Below are 17,524 nucleotides of genomic sequence, written 5' to 3'. Positions count from 1 at the left end.
TCGCAAAATTTTGTGGCCATTTTCCCTTCCGTGACACATGGTCGTGGCTTCCTGTAGGAAGGGGGACTCTCCCTCCAAGCAATAACCGCCTCCCCACCTGCCTTCCTGTCCTCCATGCCAGAAGTCGCGTCGAGCAAGGTTAGCTTTCTCTCTCTTCGTACTGTACTTTGTGTCATATTTTTGTGGTTTAAAAAAAAAAAAACCATATGGTTCAGAATGGATTAACCGTAATTACATTGAACCTTATGGGGAAATTTGATTCGGGATGTAATCAAAAATCGGTTGGCGACCAAATTTGGAGGGGTCAGAACGGATTAACCGTATTTACATTGAACCTTATGGGAAAATTTGATTCGGGTCGCGGCCAATTTGGGTCGCGACCAGAGTCGCGGAACGAATTAAGTTCGTAACCTGAGGTACCACTGTATAGTGGAAAGGAGGGGAGGGGGCTACCATATAATGGACTTTTGTCAGTGTTTTCATGTATAACAAAGTTTTTACCACTATAGGGGCATTATTGGATTACTTCTCTGTTTTTTGCTCTGGTTCCAAAATATCTTGGGCCTTCCCTAATGTGAGATTCTGTGTATGTGTACATGGCATAGTTAGGAAAAGTTTGCTTTGTCTGATTTTTTTGTCTTTTTAATCCACAACTTGGAGGCCTTTGTTCTCCAGGAGGCTGTCTGGACATTAAAATAATTGCAGAGAAATCTGATAGCTGCCTTTTAATTATTGACTGTCTAACACCTGCCTGCCCTGCTTTTTTTATAAAGGTTCGTGAGCGATGTATTTATGCTATTGTAGGATTATTCAGAGTAATTTTGCTACAAATAGCCACCTACCATCCTCTATATATGATGGACTACAGTTTCCCTCAGTCTTTGGGTATTTTAGTTGGAACACTGATATGGGTAACAATTCAACAAATATAAGATAATGCAGATTGGGGGATACTGCTGTCTGAGATAAAAATGAATATTACTACACCCAGAAATATACACGTTTTCCTGTTTTTAAAGTACAGTGTTCGGGTAGTCCTTAATTCTATGTTATTTTCAAGGTTTCTTCCTTTTTACTGTAATGTCAAAATGCCTCTGATTCCCTTTGTACATGATCATAGACAGTACAATGTTCATATTATCCCTCATGTTTTCTAATAGAAAAAAGTACTGTACAGTATTTTGTACTAGGAAAAAGGGGGTCCTCTTCCAGTTGGTGCATTTGTCGCTACTTGTATTGTGCTATGGAGGCCCTTTATTGGGTTATGCTGTCACAATATTTTTCAAGCTTGGCAACTTTAAGATTTGTGGATTTCAACTCCCAGAATTCCCCAGCCACCATGCAGTTGCCAAGTTTGAAAAACACTGAGCTATCATTTGTGCTGACCTCACTTCCTGACATGCCTGAAAAACTAAACTGTGTGTGCTTTGAAAAGGATGTTGAGGTGGCTTCATGGAGAGGTTGATGTTGTCTTCTTGGCAATAGTACGGAAGTGGTTTGTTATTGCCTTCTGATTTTTTTTTTTTTTTTACTTCCCACTCTAGCCTCTAGCCCAGGCATTTCCTGGTGGTGTTTATGTATTCATGTGTGTGAACATACGCACACACTCATTTACATATCATCCTATTCTTGAGAGTCTTATGCAGTGTGCTTGTACTCAGTGCATGTTTATTAAACATTTCTCTACATTTTGTAATTCTAAATCTTAACATAGGGCCATCTTTCACCCTAGGACTGGTTTTCTTTATAATTTGTCCTTTGTTCCTTCCACCAGCTCTCGTTCCATCCAGCCCCTGGGCAAGGAACTGAGCAAGCAGAGAGTCCGTCTGTAAAAATGCAGCTCCTATGGTAGAAACTTAACAGCAGGAGTTTGGGGAATAGTGGATGGGGTGTTCTCACAGGGAGTCAAAGAGGCTGGTGGATATGGCCATAGCCAACACTCAACTACCCACATTTGTGGCTTAGCACAATGTGTAAACCAGTCACACTCTATTCCGAAGAGGGGTCTGATCTGCAGCTCCCTGCTTCTGATTGGCTCCAGCTTGTCTCCAAATATCTAGACAAGAGATAGTAAACTTGTGACAGACTATCAAGAGCCTCAAACAATTTACAATTTGGATTCATTTTTCCTAATCTCAATGGCTGTGCTATGGATAGCTAACTATGTCAGTTCTACCCTTGGCACATCCATTTGCCATAAAGCAGAGATCAGCCAAGGCAGTGAAACAGCTCCAGAGAAGTCCTCCACATGCAGGGGTGACTGTGTTCCAATGTGGCACAAGTACAGCTGACAGGGGACATAGGCAGCATGTGTGTCAGTAGGACTGATGTCATCGGGTACAACCCCACTCTTCCTCTTCAACGTAAGGGGGAGGAATTTGATTACCCTTAAAAAAAAAAAACTCAACGTTGTTCACTTGTCATTAACGAAAGATTTTGAGGTGACTCCCATAAAGCCTTTGCCTGATTGTACCGAAAGACCCTGAGGCAACAAGAGTTATTTCATGCAGAACAAGGCTGTAAATGCTAGAGCCTTCATCTGCTAATAACAAGATGCCTGAGAAAAGATTAACACAGCCCTCTTTCTACAAAATAAAGAACTTCTCTGTACTCCAGTTGAGGAAAGGATAGCCTGGCAATATCTCTAGTTGGTGTTAAGTACCTTCTGTTGTCTCCTTTAAGACAGGATGTCTCCTTTTCCTCCATTACACACTCCTGCTAATTGTGCATTTTGCCTTGATTTATTTTTATCACCCATCTCCTCTCCTTCCTGCATTTTCAGTTAGCTCTCCACAGTTTCCACAAATGGTTTCAGGAGGGTGAATTGTTCTTAACTCCTCTCCGCAAACATAGATTTATTCAAAGAAGTTTGTTTGCTTGTTCGGGGCAGGGAGTTGTGGGGGAGAGTTCTTGAAGATTTATTTGTAATTTTCATCCTGTACCCCCGTGCCTGTCAATTGACTACTCTGAGAGAATACACTTGAACACTCTGTTGTGAATTCCTTTGCAGCTGCAGAGGTCAGAGGACCTGGACAGATTTGGCTTAGAGGTGAGAAGACAAAATGAGAGCATTTCAGTATCCCCAAGTACCAGAAAGCCACCATGAAAGAGAGGACAAAGATTTGATCTTGGCTGTCCCACATGACAGGATTGGATTTAAGAGTAAATTTAGGTTGAACAATAGGAGAAACATCTTGATAAGGGTGGTGGGCTCTCCCTGACTAGATATCCTCAGGTACTGTCCATCAGGCAGTTGGAGTTACTCTCATTCTGAATTTTGTGAACTGAATAGAGTCAGCTCTATTTTAAAGCCTGGATCTGACCAATCTCAGTATTAACTCAGGATACAAATACTTAAATTTTTCCTTGTATTAGGTTAACAAGGAACTATGGATATATTTGGAAAATTAGCTATTAAAGTTTATTTTTCAAATTGTATTTTATACTCAGCATTTAGTGGATTACATTTTTTAAAATGTATGCTTTTTAGGCTAACAAATGGCTAATGGTCTGCAAGACTATTTTGGTTAAATCTGTGAATTAATGGGTCAGCTGTGTTTATGAAGAATTGGCATACAAGAAAGTCATATTATTTATGAGGAAAGCTATTCTTTCTCAGTCAGATTAGCTGGATTAGCTCTACGATTCTAGAGTCGATTTGTGAGGATATGCTTAGGCACAGCAGACCAAGAGCCAGGCCTTTCTGAGCCTCACCGCTGTACGGAGTACATAGCTTCACCTTCTACAAAGGAAAATTTAGAGAAATAAATAAGTTGTCTTTCAAGCAAATCTTGCCTACCACAATTGACACTCATGTTGAGCAACCTTGATAACCCTTCAAGGAATCCTTATGTTTACTGGAACATACTATGAAACTGGTGCTCCAGTCCTCTCCTTACACCTTTAAATATAATTAGAAAACCAGGAAAAAGAAAGAAAGAAAGAAAGAAAGAAAGAAAGAAAGAAAGAAAGAAAGAAAGAAAGAGAGAGAGAGAGAGAGAGAGAGAGAGAGAGAGAGAAAGAAAGAAAGAAAGAAAGAGAGAAAGAAAGAAAGAAAGAAAGAAAGAAAGAAAGAAAGAAAGAAAGAAAGAAAGAAAGAAAGAAAGAAAGAAAGAAACCCAGCCAAGTATTTGCCAGTTATATATGTCTCTGTTTTGTTTTTCCCACTCAACTTGCCCTGCTGGATTGTATCAGTCTAGACCCAACAGCTTTGGCCCACAAATGCAAGGATAGATACATGCTGCCTTTGAAGAGTTGCTAGAAGCAATTAATAAGAGAAAAAAGGAAGGCTGTGCCAGTTTCAGCCCTAAGGGACTGCAGGCTTAATGACAGGTTGTTGGTTATGTAGGCTGTTAGGGGCTGCTGGACCCCCACTGCTTCAGCAATCTTGAGAGCAGGTGAACATTGCAATGGAGAAGGTAGAGGGAGTTGGGAATTTTTGCTCCCAAATGCCCACATAAGCATAGTGCCCTGCTTAGCACCACTAGTGGAATAACACTGGCCTGTTATAACTAAAAAGGACAAAACGTGGAGGTAGGTAAAAGAACTACATCTGTGCCTGCTGGGTGGAGCTGTTTTTGAAACTTTGTCAGAGTTCACTGCAATTGCGTAATGGTATTTGCCACAAACACTAATAAGGTTTCGCTATTAACAGTAAACAACTCTGGATATGCAGAATAGATATCAGCTCCCAGAACATCTCTGAGGTGGCAACAAGGAGAAAGGGTAGCTAAACATGTAGACTTCTTGCTTTTCAAATGTCTGCTTTTTAAGAAGTCACTTTCATATACTGTGAGTAGTACTGAAACAAGGACATCATGTTTAACTGCGTATGCATTTATTTGTGCTGGATATACTAACACAAGTACTAGTGTACAGTAGCGTGCAGATACTAAAGAGCCATTTACCAACTGGGATGACTGCAGCTAGGACCTGGTTCTGTGTTTTGGTACTTAAAGGGGGCCTAACCAACCTGAGGCACCTTATCAACAATAATTGCCAGGAAGCAGCTGAAGTAATCCTGAGCTTTGGTGTTCTCTATCTAAATATTGGGTGAGGTTAATATGCTCCATTGTCTCACTACTACCCTTCTATCTGACTGGGTGTTCACAACACTGTCCCATATGCAGAAGAGCAGCCAAATTTGAAACTGCATGACTTTCAGGTGCCATCTCAGGGGCCATGCTGGCTGGGGTTAATAGAAACTGTAGTCTAAAACATCAGATTATGAAAGGGTGATCCAGAGTTTCATAATACCTCTGTAGCCTACTTAGATCGTATGTACAATGGCATCCTCTCTCTGTTATTGGTTCAGCACATCAGCATAGCTGGGAGTGTGGCACAGATACAGCAGGACCTGGAAAAACTGGCTCATGTTTTTCTTGTGATGGAATCTATAGTTTTCCTGCAATTGTTTGTTAAGATGTAGGTGGCCAGGCAGAGACAATACTTCAATGCAGGTTAAAATTATTAGCATGTAGAGTTGGGCGTGCTTTAGTAATAAATCTTCTAGAGCATTTGCTTAGTATTCCCAGATATTCCCACTCCAGCATTTGGGACAATACTGTGTAGCTTCCCACCTTCAGAGACCTCCCTGGGAAGTAAAACAAGACTGATGCTAGTGAAGCTGAATGAAATACATCAATTGCTTAGTCATCTTCTCTTTCTCTTTACAGTTCAAGTCTTGGTTGATGGTGCACCAGTTCGTATCCAGTTGTGGGACACTGCAGGACAGGTGGGGCCTATAAAAGTAAAGAATATTTGCAGCTCTGGTTCAAATGCCATGCTAAGGATAAAATCAGGAAAAAAATAATGAAAATAATTCAGTAAGAATGAAATTATTCTGACATTCAGTAACAATATACAGCATAGTTCTGGCATACGTACCTTACACTAAAATAATATTATTCCTGTATTGGAGAGGAGACACAGTGTTTCCCTCTGGTGAGTTCTTGTTTGAAATAACCCTTGAATTGGAAACTCTTAGACTTGTATAATATGCTAAACATGCTATGGATGCTGTTCTGCACACCTGGAAGAAAGGTGGGCTATAAATTTAACAAAGAAATAAACTGATATGGTTTGCCTGTTTGTGTGACTTATGGCCAGCTAACTGAAATGTACTGATTTTTTTTTTTTTTTTGCAGCAAGATTTTTTTTTTAAAGGAATATTCTGTCTGGAGGCACAGGACTTTTTAAGGGAAGCATGAGCTCTGAAATATTAATTGGAACATGAGTTTTTGATTTGATTGTTTACATGACTGAGAAGCCGTTTTAATGGGCATTAAAAGTTCCTCCCTTCTTCAATGGTCTATTTAGTGAATTAACCTATTCTTAAAAACCTAATTTGTTAACTAAGCCACAGTGGCTGCATTTACACATAACACTAGCCATAAACCTTAATGCTTTTGGGGCAATGGGCACATCTGGGATTTTGAGAGTATGTTCTGGACAGGCTCAGAGAATGGCTGCCATCGTGGATGTGTCCAATTCACAAACATCCATTTTACAGAAGGCAAAATGGTGAAGCTGCCCTCCGCTCATCACCTGCTCTGGCTCCCCAGGATGCTTGCTAACACCTCAGTTTTATCCTACTTTTTGCTGGGCACATTCCAAATAGAGCACTTGGCTATAGATACCTACCAGTTCTATTTTCTAAGAATGCCTCTGGAGTTTATGTGTAGCCCAGCCTGGAAGCATTCTTGGAAATAAAAAATAGATCCATTCTTGGAAACTAAAAATATGTATGAGGCTGAAGACTGTTGGCTTCCCATGTATGTATGTATGTATGTATGTATTTAAATGATCAATATTTCAAAAAATAAAATCTGAACACCAAAAGAAGCATCCACAGGCACATTGATGTCCTATGCCAATGAGGGATTCAGGCCATAAACTCTAATGGCAGGGTTTACCCAGCATGCTAAGCCAAAATATGTTTGGTTTGGTTTTAGCTTAGTGTGTTGTGTGAACTGAACCAATTAACTTTATATCTAGTAGCTATTAATTGGCTTAATTTTCCTCTTAAATGCTCTTGGGAAGACTCAGATGGTTTCTAACCTTTGGAGGATTTGCTGGGTGAAAGTTGGAAAGGTCCTGCTTTGGGGCTTTGTGGAAAAGACAAGATTGCAACGCCTGCTAAGTGTAATTAATACTGTAAATGTTTGACACAAATTGATCTCCATATTTCTTTTCCCTGTATAGGAAGACTTTGATTGCCTCCGCTCTCTCTGTTACCCTGACACAGATGTCTTCCTGGCCTGCTTCAGTGTTGTAAATCCCACCTCCTTCCAAAATATTACAGAAAAATGGATTCCAGAAATAAGAACTCACAATCCCCAAACACCAGTGGTGCTAGTGGGAACACAGTCTGACCTGCGAGATGATGTCAAAGTGCTAATCAGCTTGGACCGCTACCATGTAAAACCTGTGCCGAGAACACAAGCCGAAGGCCTGGCGGAAAAAATCCGGGCTCAGACTTATGTAGAGTGCTCTGCTTTGACTCAAAAGAATCTGAAGGAGGTTTTCGACACAGCCATTGTTAGTGCAGTTGAGTACAAAGCCCAGCAGGAAAAGAAAATGACAGCCAAAGGAATCAAAACCCTCTCTAAATGCCGATGGAAGAAATTCTTCTGTTTTGTCTGAAACTGACTCCAGTAAGGAATGTTTGTAAGCCAAAGTGGCCTGGAGCCCAAGTTCTTGTTGGATTATGGTGAAACTTGCCTGGGAGACAGGAAGTAGAAGTGTAGCATCAAATGGTCCATGCTACCTTCAAGCATCTGGGATGATCTGATGTTTTATGTACTGAATCCAGTATTTAAAGAACAGCCAGGTTAATTTATATATATATTCCAGGCAAAATTACCAGTTTTTATGACTTTTGAAGGCTTCACAGCATATTAATTAAACAAATTAATCAAATCTGGGAATAGTAGTCCCAACTTGCCTAGAGGGCACCTGAACAGGGAAGGTTGAATGAAACTTGATTTAAAGCTTGAGTTATAAATTTGAGAGTTATATCTCATTTTTGAGTCATAATAACAGATAGAGGGGTTTCTCAATGCAGAACTAAAACTTCAATTTCAATCCTACTTAAAAAGGAAGTGAAATAAGTTCTCAAGATACAACTCAGGACTGTTCCATGTTTGGGGTGAAGAGTGTGTGGCTGTGTCCCATGCTTAAAACAACAAAATATTTCCCAGTGAATTTATGGGGGAAAATACCAATGGCTCCAAAAAGCCAGTGTGATATAGGGCTATTCTAAGAACATTTGGACTCTACTGGATGACTGTGAAAAGCATATCATGAACTGACATATAGTAGAAAATATGTGTTTATATGTATGTGTATGTGTTTGAGTGCGGAAGAATTTCTGAACATTTTCAACAGGAATGTAGCCTGTGCATCCACTGAAAAGGTTGATGCACGATTTGCTCTGATGTAAACTTTCGGTGTGAACAGATTTTCTGGTTCATTTTCAAAGTTATCCTTTGAAAGCATGAATTTGGCATGCTCAAAGTTTAACGTGTTCAAACTAAATTCAAGATTAACAGTTCAGGAGCTCCAAGTGTGCAATTTTTTTTCTTCCCTAAATTATGCCCGTTTCACATATCTTAGACTTTCCTTGCAAGGCAAACTGATACTGCCTCTTTTCGTAAGATGCTATCCAGTACCACACCAGTAGTGCTATTTAGGTGGAAGGAAATTAGCAACTCCTGTCACACATTTATATCAGGGATTGGGCCCTAAATCATATTCCATTGTATCTCACTGCTAATACCAAGGGCTTAATGTTCCCTCCCTGAAACTTGTAGCAGAATAATCAGGTTTACCAGGTTAGCAATTAAGATCCATGTTATGTAACTATTACAGCTAGATGAAGTTAACTCTTTACATCTGAGATGGAAAGATAACTACACATAAAAAAACTGGGTTAAAAGCATCCCAGCTAAATCTCAAAGGGACCGTATGACCTGGCATCGCCGGAAAATGCTAAAGCAGCTTCCCCAACCTGATGTTCTCTACTATAGGTACATTGGAATACAACACCTATAAATCCATAGCCCAACCATGCTGAAAGTGTATGATGGGGAATAGTCCAGCACATCTGAAGAGCATTAGCTAAGAAAAACTGTTCCCCAGACGTTGATCTTCTTGAGCCCTATCTCTAAAAATCCACTTGGGGAGGGGATTTCCCCCCTCCCCCAAAAGTGCTAGGGAGGGATAAAAACATTTGCACAGAATACTTGGTTCAGCCTTGAAGCCTAATGGTTACTCTAGGAAAATGTTGCCTCTCAGCCTCTTCACCCCCAGGGTTCTTGCAAGGAGAGAAAAAGACACAAACCTATTGTAATCCACTGTTACGTCTTCAGACAGAAATAGTGAAAAATAAAATATGCCCTCAGGAATTTTAAGGTAAATGGATTTTGTCAAGGAATTTATTTTTTACAAAAATGTGTGTGTGTAACATTACGAGTTGAGAGACAGATTCATGTTCCATTTTTGGGACATGTGCGGAGTAGTCATTGAAGAGGAGAAGAACGTGCACTGCAACGGTCAGAGAAGGAAAGAGGCGCTTGCCGCCACCTGTGGATTCTGGCGTGGAAATATGCAATTGCCGTTTAAAAGTGATACAGAACATGTTCTGCTTTGTGTCAGATAAAAACAGAAAGGTGTGAGAAAGATAGAGATAAAACATGAGAGGAATAGCAGAAAATGAAAAAGGGAAGAAGCATGTGATAGCAAGGGAGAAGCGAGTGATAGAGAGAGAGAGAAGGTGAAAGGCAGGCGAAGAGAGAAAAGGAAAGCTATGTAGGTAACACTGACAAGTTTAGTGCATGATGGATGTTGGGGCTGAAACTGGCTTGTTGACCTTACATGTTCTTTACAAGTTATTGCCATGATTTGGAATAACATCTCAATTTGCTTATATATTGCATCCTTTCATAGGCGCCCTATAAATACACATAGAGAGTTGGATCATGCTTTAGATCCACTCCAGATACGATGACAAATATTAGGATTGTCATATTGAGAATAGCATCCAAACCAGATATGGATCATCACATGTGATAATCATCTCTATAACCTTTTCACGACATGTATTTACACTGGGAAGCTGAGCCATGACTTCTCACCTTTGTGGTCTGCACAGAAATGTATCAATATCCTGGAAATGTGTCATTGCTGAAACGCCATTGAGCATTGTTCATTCCATGTGGCATAGTACAGTTTTGCTGTTAAATAAGAAAATGTTTGCAAGTGGGTCTTTATGCATTTCCAATGGGCATCACGAAAGAGTCCTGGAACAGCCTTAGTTGAGGATCAGACCTCAAAAGTAGTGCCAATATAGCAGGAATTCATTGGCACCACCTTGCTTCCCTTTCTTCAAAATTAATGAGGGATATTTGGTGGTTGTTGATTTGATGGTACCCAAAATGTTCCTTTATGGGAAAGAAAGAGTGCTCAGTCTGTGCTCTTATTGCCCTAGAGATTGCATATCATTCTTTTTTCTTTATCAAATAAAGATATTCTATTTGAACATAAATATTGTTTGTATCTTATTTTCTCTGTTGTGCTATATAAATTCCTCTCAAAATTAAAAAAAATCATTACAATTACAATCTCAAAATTAAAAAAAGTCATTACAACACATGAATTCTAATTATTAAAGTTCTAAATTATATGTTATATAAATTAAATTAAATAATATGCTATTTTTGTGTACGCACACAAATTGTTGATGGTATTAGTATATAAATGTTGCTCAGTAATCAGTATGTTCAAAAATGAACACAAAATCTTAGAAACAGCAAAGAGTATGATTAGGACTCCCAAGTCCCCCCACCCCACCCACTTGAGAAGTTCTCAGGATAAGCACTTCTTGTAACCTATGATGTTCCTAGCTTGTAAATCTACCATGGAATAGGCATGTGCATAGTTGCGATGAACCAAAATGATGGAAAATAAAAAATGTAAAGCAGAAACTCAGAAAAATATGATTATACTCAAGCACAGAATTAGATGTGTTAATGTTAATAGAATCTCTGTGTAGAATTTATATGGCTGATTGGAATGCAGAATCCTTATGACTCTGGCCTTGAACCAGTGCTACAATCACTATTTTATTTTATTTTTATTTTATTTTATTTTATTTTATTTTATTTTATTTTATTTTATTTTATTGTAGCTACTTTAAAGAAACACCAAAATAAATCAGCCCCTAGCTTTTAGCAAGCTATTTACATGTTTCAGCATCCAGGCATCCTTTAGTAATCATGGAAAAACAAAGTCTGTCTACCAATGTGTGATGAAATCTGGATATTGTGAGGAACTCACCATTGCGTGAAGTGAAAGTCAGTGTGTGCAGGTTTCTTAAGTAACAAAACAGCATCTGAATAGTTACGTGATTTGGATTGCAAAGATATGACAAGAACAGCAAAAATATAGTTCACAAGCTTTTATGGGGGAGAAATGGAGCAGACTACCTACATATACTATTTATACTTTTTTCCCCCAAAAGGCAGTAATTAGAAAATATCTGATTATTAAAGCAGCTGATTGAAATACATTTTCGGAAATACTACATACTATATAATACTACAAAATCTGTAGTGGAGTCCTTGGAGTTCTCTGAGCTTGGTTGTTTTCTTCCAGACATTTTGTTACCCAGCCAGGTGACATCTTCCGTGCTGGAAGGGAGTGGGGTTTGCTCTCTGTTTATATACAGTAGCTTACCCTGTCAGTGTTGGTGGGGGTGTTGTTTTCTCCCTGGTAGTTCCTTGATTAGGTTGTTATGTACTGCTTGATTGTCTGTCTGATTTGGTAGTTCCTTGATAGGGTATTGTTTACTGCTTGATTGATTGTCTGGTGTTAATCCTGGTGTTAATCTCTGCTTATCTGGGTGTTGATTGCAGGCAAGGAGGTGTTCTGGTCTTTTTGTTCCCTTTTTATTGTCTCTTTTGAATAGTGTGTAGATGTTTATCTCTGTGTGCCTGTTGATGGCTGCCTTGTCTGAATACCAAGCTTCCAGGAATTCCCTCTCATTTTTGGATTTAGCTTGGTCTGACAGTTTCCCAGTTGAAACCATGGTTAAGTCTGTCCATGAGTTGTGAGATTAAGAATCCAAAAAAAACCCAAAATCCAATACCCTATCAAGGGACTACCAACTCAGATAGATAATCAAGCAGTAAACAACAGTCTAATCAAGGAACTACCAAGGAGAAGACCACACTCCCACCAACACTGACAAGTCAAGCTACTGTATATAAACAGAGAGCAAACCCCACTCCCTTCTAGCACTGAAGATGTTACCTAGCTTGGTAACGAAACATCTGCAAGAAAACAACCAGGCTCAGAGAATCCCAAGGACTCCACAGTTCAATGCTGAGCTACACGTATTCTTTTCTAAAATCTGTAGTATTTGCTGCTCTGTGCCATCTTGAATTAATTATCTCCAACTTTGTGCCTTCCAAATGTATGGGCATTACAGCATCCAAGCTTTCCACTTAGTGTGGCCAATACCTAATTTGACTGAAAATTCTGGGAATTGTAGTCCCATTTATCTAAAAGGCACCATCTAATCTGAAGTCCAATTCAACTGGGTAATTAATAGATCATTAATTTACAAGATAGAGCTTCATCCATCTGATGATGATGCAAAGCCTCAGTTGCATTATATCCTAAATCTTTTACTCTCATCACTGAAAGTAAATGCAAGGTTTCTTTTGCAAAACCAGTATTTTTCTAGACCCTGGTTTTGTATTGACAAGGATTAGCCTCCACCCACATGTTTGCACAACAGCATAAATGCAACATATGTCTCCTACAGGAGAGGAGAACTTGTGGGCTTCTGGATTTTGTTCAATAATAACCCTCAGAAGCACCATCTGCCTGGCCAATAGTGAAGCAGCACAAGGATGATCACACTTTTTATGCTTGTTCCTCACAACCAGTGTGGACACATTTCTGCGCAGCTGGAGGCAGTCCTTTAATGTTTTTCTTTTGTCACTTTCCAGGGGCCATAGAAGAAGTGGCCAGATATATCAGGAGATCACCAAATGGGCAGAGCCAAAATATTTGCCTTCTTTTGGATTGGAGGGCTTTTAAAGAGCAAATGCTGTGTTAAGGTAGGTTTGCCCTTTAAAATGAGGAGGGAAGAAATGGGAGGGAGGCTACATTGTTTTAAGGATAAAATGGATGATTCTTCTGAAAAATCTCCAACTCCCACAAAAGTATATTTGGCTCTGCTTATTCTACTAGTGCCATTAGGGACCCCAAAGGGGTGTTGGGGGACACCTGGAATCCACTAGCTCTGGTTTACCCAGCTCTGCTCTATAGCAGGATTCCTCAACCTTGGCAACTTTAAGACGGGTGGACTTCGACTCCCAGAATTCCCCAGCCAGCCTTGCTTGAAGTCCACCCATTTTAAAGTTGCCAAGGTTGAGGAACCCTGCTCTATAGGGGGCCTGAATCTTACAAATACTCATCATGAGAATGTTGTGTTTGCTGTTTCTTCTCAGCATCAGTGGTACCCAATGTGTGAAGGACATTTTCTCCAATACCTGTTTCATTCAGAACCAAAACACAATCGTAATATTCAACACTTCAAGAGTTAGCGTTTCTAAGCAATATTACCTGAACCTGCACCAAAGCAATGCATGAGGCATTCTATCAGTAGCTATAAAGAAGTCCCATTTACAAAGAATCAGTCTTGCTGGAAAGCCTAGTTATACATTCCTATAGCTGGAACAAATTTGTCAGGCTATCATGCTATTTCTTTTAGGAGTAAGCAATATTATGCAAAGCATAGAAAAAGATTAAGAAGCAGTAACCAATTTTTTTCTCATTTATCTTTTAATTATGTACAAACTTTCAGTAAAAGTTATACAAAAGAAGAAGTAGTAAGCAAAGAAATTAAAGACAGACGATAAGAGAAAGAATATTAAATCTAATTTAAACTTAACATAATTTATTACACCTCTGCCTGCCTTTCTATTTTCACAAGCAATCCTCGCTTCCCCATGTCAGAACACAGATTCACACATTGCCTTTTGTTTTTAAATTTCTCTTACCTCCTAGAAAATAAACTCCATCCAGCCACAGCTCCCTTGGTCTTCTTCCTTTTATCAACCCATTTACTCTTTCTTAATATATTTGTTTTGCACTTCAGATCTCTTGACTATATAGGGTTTTTATGTTCAGTTCACACAGTTCTTCAGTCATTCATTCTTAACCCATTCTCTTCTTGCTTTACCAGACATCTGTTCCCACTTCATTCGACTTACCTTTATGTTTCTTCCAATATACTCAACTCTCACTTCCATATGAAAAATATGGGCAGAAGCCTGTTATTATTCACAACCATTTCCTCTTCTTTCAATGAACATTCATTTCTGGCAATAAATCACATACTATCAACTATCTTTCTACCAGCACATGGACAACTTAACGTTGCTCTGTCCTTTTCCTCCTCTTTAATAAACATTCTATTAGGGTACACACATTTATCTACTTGTTTTAAATTTTTGCCATTTATGTATAATTTCCAACTGTTAACTCCATTTCCCCTAACAGGCACAATTGCCCTGGTCTGCAGTGCATTAATATTCATATCCATACTCCTTGTTTCATAATAAAATCTATCTTCCAATAGAAGAGAATAGCTATAGCTCAGGGTTGAACTGTGTTTTTGACACTGATGATGTTATCTAGTTGGGTGATAAAATGTCTGCGAGCAAACAACCAAGCTCAGAGAGCACCAAGGACTCCACAAAATCTGTCTTACATTCACTGCAAATCTCATCCCAACCAATACATCTCTAATATCGCTATAAGCATTCCTTATATATTTATCCAGAAATATATTAAACAACCAAGGGAACATCACACATCTTTGTCTTATTCTGTTCAGTGTAGAATTATTTGCTAAGCATTCAATTTATTCTCACACATGCTTTACTTACAACTTATAAGCTTATTATTTTTATCTTATTAACTTATTGAATTGGGTGCAATTCAGGTTGCTGGTTGTCACCTATAAAGCCTTACGTGGCATAGGGCCTGGTTACTTGAGGGACTACCTGTCTCCTATAGTATCTGCCCAGACAATTTGATCCTGCAGCGTTGGCGTGCTCCGGGTTCCTTCAGTTAAACAATGTCATCTCTCAGGACCCCGGAAGCACGGCTTCTCTGTAGCAGCAGCTCCCCTCTGGAACAAGGTTCCCCCCGAGATCCGGATGGCCCCCCCATTCTGCTGCTGTTTAGAAGAGCCATGAAGGCCTGGCTCTTCGCCCAGGCCTTTGGCGAGGGAGGTTAAGACCCCTCCCTTCATTGCACTTGCAATCCTTTATCTTTTATGCTTATTGATTTTATTGTAATTTCTTTGCTTGATTTTGGGAGCCACCCAGAGTTGTTGAGAGTTGGGCAGCATACAAGTTTAATGAATTCTTCTTCTTTATTATTATACCACTCTTACCACATTTAGCATCTAACCTTCAATTCCATATTTGCACACATGTTCCATAATTCAGGTATATTCACTTTATCACACACTTTCTCTTAATCATCAAATGTAATACATTTTCTTTCTCATATTCATACATTTCTCAATGACATGCTAAAGTAAAAAATCTGGTCTGCAGTCCTCTGCCTGACATTAAACCATGCTGATTGGTTTTTTTAAAGATTATTTTTATTATTAGAAAAATGAAATACAAATACAAAGGGAAAAAGTCTACATTGAATAGTAACAGTTGATTAACACAAAAAGAAACAATTTTGTTACATAAATAAAATATAAAGATATAAATATAAATTATATAAATAAAAATAAAAATAACAATATTATGGGAAAACTTTCTAGTAACACATTCGCATCTTTTTCATTGTTTATTTCCCCAACTGCTGACCAAAACTTAAATATTTATATTTTATATTAAACAGTAAAGCTTATTGCTAGTATCTATTTAAATCCTTTCATCTATTAGTTTTATTATTTTTAATTGTTCTCATAGCTTTCTTCCTAAAAATCATATTCCAAATGTCTAAATTTGCTCTGCTGTGTAATGTGTAGTATATATGGGAGCCATTCTTGTTTAAATTTGGTTAGGCTTTTTATGGATATATACTGTCAATCTTGCAATTGCTGCATATTCTTCAATTTTGGTCTCCTAACCACAGTGACTGATTGATTGATCAATTGATTAATTATGTTCCATCAAGTTGGTGTCCACTCTTAGAGACCGTATAGATAGATCTTCTCTAGAATGCTTTGTCCCCATCCTGTCCCTTCAGATCTCCCAGCAATGCATCCATCACTGCTGTAGCTGAGTCCGTCCACCTTGCCACTGGTTGTTTTCTTCTTTCTTTCCTTCCACTTTCCCAGCATTATGGACTTCTTAAGAAGCACTTCCCAAATTTTGCTTCTTGCCACCTCTCATACCTTTCCAGTCAAAAGTCAGCATCCCAAGCACACTGAACAAACTAAGCACATTGAGCAAAAACCCCTGTAGTTTTTACATTCATTCTTGTTACTTTTTCTCTGTACTTGGAAACAATGATGCCATTCTTCCAATGTCAGGCACAAGTGCAGTCTTCACACATGTTAAAAGGCACACAGCCACTCCATTAGCAATCCACATCCAGTTTATTTTTAGTAATGGTAAGGTAGATAGAAAGACAGCTCTCTCTCTCTCTCTCTCTCTCTCTCTCTCTCTCTCTCTATATATATATATATATATATATATATATATATATATATAGTGTGTGTGTGTGTACTGTAATATATATTGATAGATAGATAATCATGTTGCAAAGTTGAGAGTTAATACTAATTATTCAAATAATATTTTATATCCTAAATATCTTGCAATTTTTATTACATTTACATTGCAAAGTCAAGTTCATAAATCATACATTTCATGGGCAAAATCTATGACTATCTTTACAGACCTAAGTTCTTATAATTTTATAGAGCACATTTCAAATGCTTTGTACGCACTCGTCATTCTAAGTCAGGGGTGCAATATGTAAACCTAATTTCACTGCTTGGTTTCAAAAGTTTCTGTAAGTGATAATTTCAGACCTCTGTTAAACACAGTCTATCCATCTATATCAACCTAGCCAATAGGGTGGGAGAGAAGAAAGTGGGCAGAAATAAATGAGTCCCACTAACTTTTGTCTGTGGCCTCAACCATCATTTGCTTCAGCTCCACCCATTATTGTAAGGTGGGGACCAATAGCTTACCCCTGAGTAAATATTGTTATTAAGAGAGGGAAAAAGTCTGCCAATCTGTGTTATAGATGGTAGTTAAAGCATGAGTGAGTTTGAGAGAATATGCCTTGTCAGAAGCAATTTGCCAAGGTGGGACTTGAAGCTGGATGCTATTATTTTAGCTTTGGGATAAGACTTCCCAACAAGATCCCCCCAGGTGTGCTGGTCTGCGTTTCTCAAAACTCCCAGCCACCATGCCTGGCTAGAATGTATTGGTGCTGGCATTCAAACATACCAGTGGAAAACTTCTGA

At 38.7% G+C, this 17,524-nt stretch overlaps 1 protein-coding gene across 7 annotated transcripts in view; it reads left to right on the top strand.

Moving 5' to 3' along the window:
• Positions 1 to 10,540, top strand: part of RHOV (ras homolog family member V) — a 32,313-nt gene extending 21,773 nt beyond the window's left edge. For 6 of the 7 annotated variants that reach the window (XM_088145476.1, XM_088145475.1, XM_088145474.1 and 3 more), the window contains 3 exons: positions 3,011 to 3,049; positions 5,676 to 5,734; positions 7,204 to 10,540. In XM_088145476.1, the coding sequence (XP_088001602.1) occupies positions 3,011 to 3,049; positions 5,676 to 5,734; positions 7,204 to 7,644 (539 nt within the window). In that variant the 3' untranslated portion in view covers positions 7,645 to 10,540. The remainder of the gene's footprint in view (positions 1 to 3,010; positions 3,050 to 5,675; positions 5,735 to 7,203) is intronic. The other variant, XM_088145477.1, reaches the window with a different exon arrangement.
• Positions 10,541 to 17,524: the final 6,984 nt, after the last annotated feature.

The sequence above is a fragment of the Python bivittatus genome, unplaced genomic scaffold (assembly GCF_059951505.1).
Source record: "Python bivittatus isolate LINGU-HERP-01145 unplaced genomic scaffold, Pbiv_v1 ctg000480_np1212, whole genome shotgun sequence".
Taxonomy (NCBI): domain Eukaryota; kingdom Metazoa; phylum Chordata; class Lepidosauria; order Squamata; family Pythonidae; genus Python; species Python bivittatus.
This window is presented reverse-complemented; position numbering and strand designations above follow the sequence as displayed.